This window comes from Pezoporus flaviventris, unplaced genomic scaffold (genome assembly GCF_033815535.1).
Source record: "Pezoporus flaviventris isolate CSIRO_AGI_PZ_B2104156 unplaced genomic scaffold, CSIRO_AGI_Pfla_v1 ptg000002l, whole genome shotgun sequence".
Classification (NCBI taxonomy): domain Eukaryota; kingdom Metazoa; phylum Chordata; class Aves; order Psittaciformes; family Psittacidae; genus Pezoporus; species Pezoporus flaviventris.
In genome coordinates, this window is record NW_026892550.1 from 39,398,580 (window position 1) to 39,405,716 (window position 7,137).

The 7,137-nt window shown below is 44.3% G+C and overlaps 1 protein-coding gene across 3 annotated transcripts; it reads left to right on the forward strand.

Annotated features, from left to right (window-relative positions):
• Positions 1-702: 702 nt before the first annotated feature.
• Positions 703-5,591, forward strand: NPY1R (neuropeptide Y receptor Y1). Of its 3 annotated transcripts, XM_061475597.1 has the most exons (4): positions 703-1,048; positions 3,203-3,308; positions 3,918-4,757; positions 4,876-5,591. In XM_061475597.1, exons 3-4 carry the CDS (start codon positions 4,059-4,061, stop codon positions 5,332-5,334), a joined length of 1,158 nt encoding a protein of 385 aa, XP_061331581.1. In that variant the 5' UTR covers positions 703-1,048; positions 3,203-3,308; positions 3,918-4,058; the 3' UTR covers positions 5,335-5,591. The 3 variants fall into 3 exon arrangements, with proteins under 3 accessions (XP_061331581.1, XP_061331574.1, XP_061331588.1); XM_061475590.1 differs by lacking the exon at positions 3,203-3,308; XM_061475604.1 differs by lacking the exon at positions 703-1,048 and having other exon boundaries at positions 2,026-3,308.
• The last annotated feature ends 1,546 nt before the right edge of the window (positions 5,592-7,137 follow it).

Consider the following 7,137-nt stretch of genomic DNA (forward strand, 5'->3'; position numbering starts at 1 on the left):
CTAGTGTGAGGTGTTGCTGCCCATGGCAGGGGGGTTGGGCCAGATGATCTTTTAGTTCCCTTCCAACCCAAACCAGTCTATGATGCTATAGCTGGTAGCAGTTTGCAGAGCTAGTCATGCCAGCTGCATGAAAAACCCCATCCTATTGCTGGGAACCAGAGTTTTCGAAAGAAGTAGAAGAGCTGACCAAGACAACAGCCACCACCCTTCCAGCTCTGCATCTCACCATGGAGATTTGTTGATTTTCAGGGGTCCATTTTCTTTCCAGATCTTTGGAATATCCCACTGCTGTGTATGAACCTGCAGAAATGCCTTTTTCCATGGGCCATAGAGGATGGTGAACCAATTGGCTAGGGTAAATCAGAAAAATACCCAAAAGGGCTGTAGTGATAGCTGTATTTTCTCAAGGTTTGATATTTTATTGACTTAATTTACTTTTTAAATAGCTTTTTATTACTTCCAGCTGAAAAAATAAATAGCAAGAACAGCAACTTGACAATTTTTATCAATCTGGTTATTTCTCTTCATGATAAATACAGAGCAGAACCTAGTTGTACTGGTTTAAAAACCCAAACCTGAACTTTGCAACTTGCTTCTTAAAATCACTTTCTTGTCCCCTTTCCAGCAAAGATTCTATTTCCATCTTTAGTTTGGCCACGAGATGGCAATAACTTGCAGACAAAATACTGAAACAGCCAGACAGATTTGAAACTCTCCCTTCCCAAGCTCTTCCCTGTGCTCTTCCCCCTCCTCTTTTGTTTCAATATTTAATTGCATTTATTTCGGAATTACTAGGCAACCCACCCCCAGATGTGGAATTTAAAGGTGATGTGCTTGCAGTGAGATTTTCAGGATCTGCTCAGCAGAGCACCATCATGTGATACTGGGATAAGGTGGAGTTCGGCTTTAAGGGGGAGTCTCCAGCCTTCCTCACCAATCTTTAGGATCTCAGCTGGAGGAATATCAGAGGATCTTTCCCTGCTCCTACTCCATCCAGCCTCCTGAGCCAGCCCCATAGCAGACCAAAGGCAGACAGAGCAGTTGCAAGGTGAGTTTCCCCTGAGGTTTCTTTCCTGTGACTGTGGGTGGCTGCGTCCGGTTTGGCCGGTGTTTGCTTGCTCTCTTATGTGCAGATGACAAAATCCCAGGCAGGGGCAGGCTCCAGGTTGGACTTGAGAGTGGCTGGGTTAACCATCGCCTTGGACAGTTTTGTGCTTCATTTCAAAGAGCTCCAATAGCTTTACAGTGTATTTCCAGTCACCTCACAAAACGTTATTTCACCCTTTCTGTCTCTTGGTGCTAAACTTTTGACTCCTGGAGAGTAAGAAAGGTGTGTGTGCTGGGGGAGACTGTGCAGTCCCCTGGAGGGTCTGTGGGCTCTTCTGATGCCACTCCGGCATCCAGCATGGAGAGGGATCTCCCTCCTGGCTTGGGAACTGGTGGGACAGGGGACAGGGAGCCATGCAGCTGCCCAGAAGATGCAACTTCATCCCCCTCCTGATATCTGGCCCATTTTGGAGTGGTGGGCAGGAAGGAAGGACATCAGTGCTGTGTTTCTGAGCCGTGCCGTTAGGTAGCATCTCTGCTACAGGGCGAGGCAAGAGAAGAAGGAGCAGTGGCATTTTCTGATTTTGAGTCTGATATTTAGTAAATAAGGAAGAGCAGAGCTTGGCTCAGAGAAAAGAAAAATTAAGAGCCTGAAACATATGTCACCTCATTGCTGGGTGCAGTCCAGTCCCAGCTGGTGAGAAAACCTGCCCAGTTCTCTCCTTGCAGCACATGGCTCCTCACCCACTTTGCTCCTGCCACCATCCCATCAAGTTCCAGGTTTGGACTGTCCACCTCATGCTTTGTGAGTGACAGTGGAGGTCATGATGTAATCCACATGCTGATTGTCAGGCTGGGGTAAAGTCATACTTTCGGAATTGAGGAGTCCTGGCTCTCCACATCACCCACATGCTTCCCCTTCTGCCTCTGGCTAAAGTGATGTTTCAGGAGGCACAGGGGGTGGGAGGTTGTTTAGCCTTTGTGGACTAGGGAGGCAAGATAAATGTAGTTAGCAGAGGCAGCAGGTCTCAGAGATAATGCTCAGGTGTACACCTATCCAGCTTGAAAACTAGAGCAAACAAACCTTAGCAGAAATGCCTTTTGTCTGAAATCACTGATATTAACTTTGACAGTAAAATGTCAATGTCAAGCTACACCGCCTGTTGCAGTTTTGTGTAGCCATGTGGTGACTATAAAGAACCAGCACAGTTAGCTGAGGTGAGGTCATGATGCCAGTGAGAAGACATGGCACTGGCAAGGACATTATTTGCCTGACCCTCATGAGGAGATGCAGCTGCAAGCCCAGCCCTCACGTATTGACTCTGCCCCAGTGAGGAGGCAACCCCAGCTTTGGTCTTCAGCAAGTGGCTGGTTAAAAAGGTGTCTGCCACGCTAGAATCATAGAATGCCAGGTTGGAAGGGACCTGAAGGATCATCTGGTCCAACCTTTCTAGGCAAAACATGACTTAGACTAGATGTCCCAGCACCCTGTCCAGCCAAATCTTACGTGTCCAATGTTGGGCACTCCACCACTTCTCTGGGGAGATTATTCCAACGGCTGATTCTTCTCACTGTGGAAAATTCCCCTTTGGTATCCAGTGGAAATCTCCCCAGTAACAAAGCAAGTGACAGGCAAAGATCATTCTGCTCTGGAGACTTAGAAGGCACTGAGATTTATATTGAGTATTATTTAAGACCAAAAGCTCACCCATTCAGGGTAACTTTTAATGAAGTACATTTTAGTGGGCAATGTTTTTACAGCTTCTGTGATAACTGCCATATGGAGCCGGGTTTGAAACCCACTTGTGTGAATTTTAAGTAGCATTACTTTCATTATTTTAACCTAAGGTTAAGTGAGCCATAAATTTGGCTCATGGGAGAGCGTGCACAGAGGGAAGGTTCCAGATTCAGCGCAGCTGCCACTGATGAAGAGTTGGAGTAAAGGTGTGCCAGGTTACTTGATTTCTTTCTTTCTTTTATTTTTCTCCCTCCTGAACAGGTATGCCCGAGTTTCTCTGCTATTAAAATTCAAGGCCTTGCAAAAAGGTTGTCATTTAGGCAAGTCTATTTGTGTTGCTTGGATAAAAAAAAATCTGAGTGTTTAATTTTTGCTGTTTTATCTTTCATCTTGTTTTGTTCTTTCTTTGCTGCACAGTGCTGCTAGCTGAGATTAAGGTGTTCAGAGTTCCTGATTTGCCGCTGACTCAGTGCCAGTGTTGCTGTGGGCACTCAGCCGCTCAACATCAAGTGAACATTATTAGGTAAAAGGGAATGCAGCAATTTTTCGAATCGTTTTTCCAACCCTCACATTAGTCAGATGGGTTTTCCCCCCTGCTTATGTGATTGCTGGTTATAATTCCACTTAGGTAATCTTAAGAAAGCAGACCTCTGCAGTTTAAACTTGTACAAAGGAGGTGTAAAACGTAAAGTAAAGGCTACGCTGCTGGAAGACTGACATTGCTTCTCAGCTTATTTCGGGTAACTTGTGCCGGCGGGAATGGGTCTGGAATAGTTCGGGAAAGGGTCGCGTTCCAGCCTGCAGACCCGCAGTTTGATCCCGCCTTCTGCCTTCCTTCCCGCGGACCGTGGTGCCCGCTCCCACCTCGGACCAGACGATACGGACGCCGCCGTCCTCCCGCGGGGTTTCCCTCCCCACCCGCAGGGCTGTCTCTAAACATCCCACCCGCGGTCCGGGCCGTCCCTCGGCACCGGCGGGGGGAATGGCGGCGCGCATCCCGCCGGCAACGGGCGGTTCCTCTCCCCGCGGGACCCGGGGGCGCCGCGGCTCCACGCCGGGGGGCAGGCGTGCGTGTGTCGGGGCGGGCAACGTGCCCGGGGTTGACGGGCCCTGCTCCCTCCCTTCTCCCCAGGTGGTGCGAGGGGGATGCGGCACCGAGGAGCGGGCTCGGCAGAGGGTCCCCTGACGGGCACGGTTTGAACGCCGGGAGCGCTTTGGATGCCGGCGGCGGCAGCAGCGGCGGCTGTGAAGATCGTGGAGAGTTGGAAACGACATGAATTCTTCGGTTCTCACCCCGCTGGGAAATATGACCGGTCTTCTGAATTTTTCAGAGAAGAACTCACAGTTCTTGCAGTTTGAGGATGAAGATTGCCATGTGCCTTTGGCCATGGTCTTTACTTTGGCCTTGGCTTACGGCACTGTGATAATTCTGGGAGTTTCTGGGAATCTGGCCTTGATTGTCATTATTTTAAAACAGAAGGAGATGCGCAATGTTACCAATATCCTCATAGTCAACCTGTCCTTTTCTGATCTTTTAGTGACCATCATGTGTCTTCCCTTTACCTTTGTGTATACTTTAATGGACCACTGGATTTTTGGGGAGGCCATGTGCAAATTGAATCCTTTTGTGCAATGTGCCTCAATTACAGTCTCAGTCTTTTCTTTAGTCCTCATTGCTATTGAACGCCACCAGCTGATCATTAATCCTCGTGGCTGGAGGCCAAACAACAGACATGCGTACATGGGGATTGCTGCCATATGGATTTTAGCCACAGCTTCGTCTTTGCCTTTCCTGATCTACCATGTGTTAACAGATGAACCCTTCAGAAACCTAACATTTGATGAATATAAGGACAAATATGTGTGCTTGGATCTGTTCCCTTTGGACACTGCTAGGCTCTCTTATACCACAACGCTTTTAGTGATTCAATACTTCGGACCGCTTTGTTTTATATTTATTTGCTACTTGAAGGTAAGAGACAATCCTGTCGCAATATGTACATTTTCTGTCTGTTTTTCTGTTTATCCTTGCAAAGTTGATGGCTGTAGGTTAAATTATTCCACATTTCTCTATTTTGAATTTCCTGCAGATATACATACGGCTGAAAAAAAGGAACAACATGATGGACAAGATAAGAGACAGTAAGTACAGATCCTCTGAAACCAAAAGGATCAACATCATGCTGATCTCGATAGTGGTTGCCTTTGCAGTTTGCTGGCTGCCCCTCACAATCTTCAACATCGTCTTTGATTGGAATCACGAAATTTTGCCTGTTGCTACCTGCAGCCACAACCTATTGTTCCTGATTTGCCACCTCACTGCCATGATCTCTACCTGTGTGAACCCCATCTTCTATGGGTTTCTCAATAAGAACTTCCAAAGGGACCTGCAGTTTTTATTTCACTTTTGCCATTTCCGCTCCCGTGAGGAGGATTATGAGACTATAGCCATGTCCACCATGCACACAGATGTTTCAAAAACCTCTTTAAAGCAGGCAAGCCCAGTCGCATTTAAAAAAATAAGTAGTGATGATGATGACAAAATATAAAGAAGTAATAAATATTCTACACCCAACTGCTGGAAGTGTGATTGCAGGTGAAACATGTCCAAGGACAAGCACAATTACATAACAAGAACAGAATGGGTAGTGTTTTTCTTCTTTTTCCAAGGAACTTTGATTGTTGTCACTTTAAAATTGGACGCTGTGCATTTTTGCCCCTTTTACTGCTTTAATGTTCACAGCAGTTACATCTGAATCTTATTATAAGACATAGTCAGACCTGCTACTACCTATGGTTTTCATCAGCTGTTTTTTGTTCTCTTCTCTTTGTACAGTTATGAGCTTTAGCACAAAGACATATTTATTGATTTTTTTTCTTTCAAAGAAGTGCTTTTCAGGAGTGTCCGTCTAAGACCATTAGAAGCAATATGAACCCCAGGAAAGCTGTCACTACAGAGGACACACATCCCAGCATAAAATTAGGACATTCTGATTTGAAGAGTTTTTTTTTTTTTTAAATCCAGTTTTTGGTTGATGTAAAAATCCTGTAAAATCAGCCTAGGCATGCAGAAAAATGATTCTGTGAAACCTGTAGAATATGTTAAATGGGGACATGCAGTTGTCTCATTCATAGAGTCAATTCAGGCTGTAATCACTTAGGTTCAAAGACAGGATTGAGAGAGAGATTTTGTTCTCAGTTAAGAGAATAAAACCCTACAGTAATTCCACAGAGAAGGAGATAACTCTGATGTTTCACAGCAGCCAATGAAAGCACAAACAGACCTTCAGTCCCAACTGATTGCAGATGATTGCAATATTACAGGCTTTTTAATTTAAAAAAACCAAACCCCATTTTCATCTGCTGTCACTGACAGGAATTAGTGTGGCTGGGATTATTTGTATTATCTATCCCAATCCTATGAACCATGTAAATTCGCCTTGAGATGTGTGTCCAGAATCTAAAGGGAGATGGGACTACTCACTGTCTGGACAAGGTGCAATTAAATCCTCACAGGTGGCAGTGAAAAATCAGGTATGGTATTAAAAAAATTAAGCTTTAGCTATCTGAGGCTTTTCACAATAATTAGTGCTGATCTATATAAATTATGTATAGGCTTATAATATTGTGTGTTCAGATGCAATGGTATAAACCTGGATTATCTCCAAGACAATGAATGGTTTAATCAAGATCTGCAGAATTTAAAAGGAGGATATGAATATAGTTTGGGTGTAATCGGCATGTTTAGCTTCCAAACTCACAGTGGTTACAGTTGGTTGAAGTGCAGAAATATTTGACAAATACACAAAATAGAGCTCTGTTATTGCTTAAAGTATATGTACTTTAATTACACGAAATATACACAAGTAGATCCCCACCTGAGGGAAACCCACATAACTTGATTGCTGTAAGTGAAACTACAATATCCACCAGCTGAGTTTCTGTGTCATACAGTGTACTTTGCTGTATAATCAATGCCTTTTTGAATAATCAGCTTTTTAAAATACAACGTAGACCTTACTGTCTTTTCGCAAGGTCACTTTAAACCATTCTGGCAGAGAAGAAGGTCTTTGAAATGTCTATAAATGTAAATGTAGCACAAATGGCAATCTGATCTGATGTCTCTCTGAACAGAAACCATCTCAGGATGTGACGGTAAATTTAATATGTTCTAAATTTGACAAGGATAAATGCCTAAGAAATGAAAATTATTTGGTTTGCCAGTATTTAAAAGTCAAAAACTGTGCCTTGTGCTGTCCTATAAATAGTGTAGAATATTGAAGTAGCAATGTGTTCTTGTGCATTATAATTCCATGTATTTCTCTACTGGCAGGTAATATAATTAAAAAGGA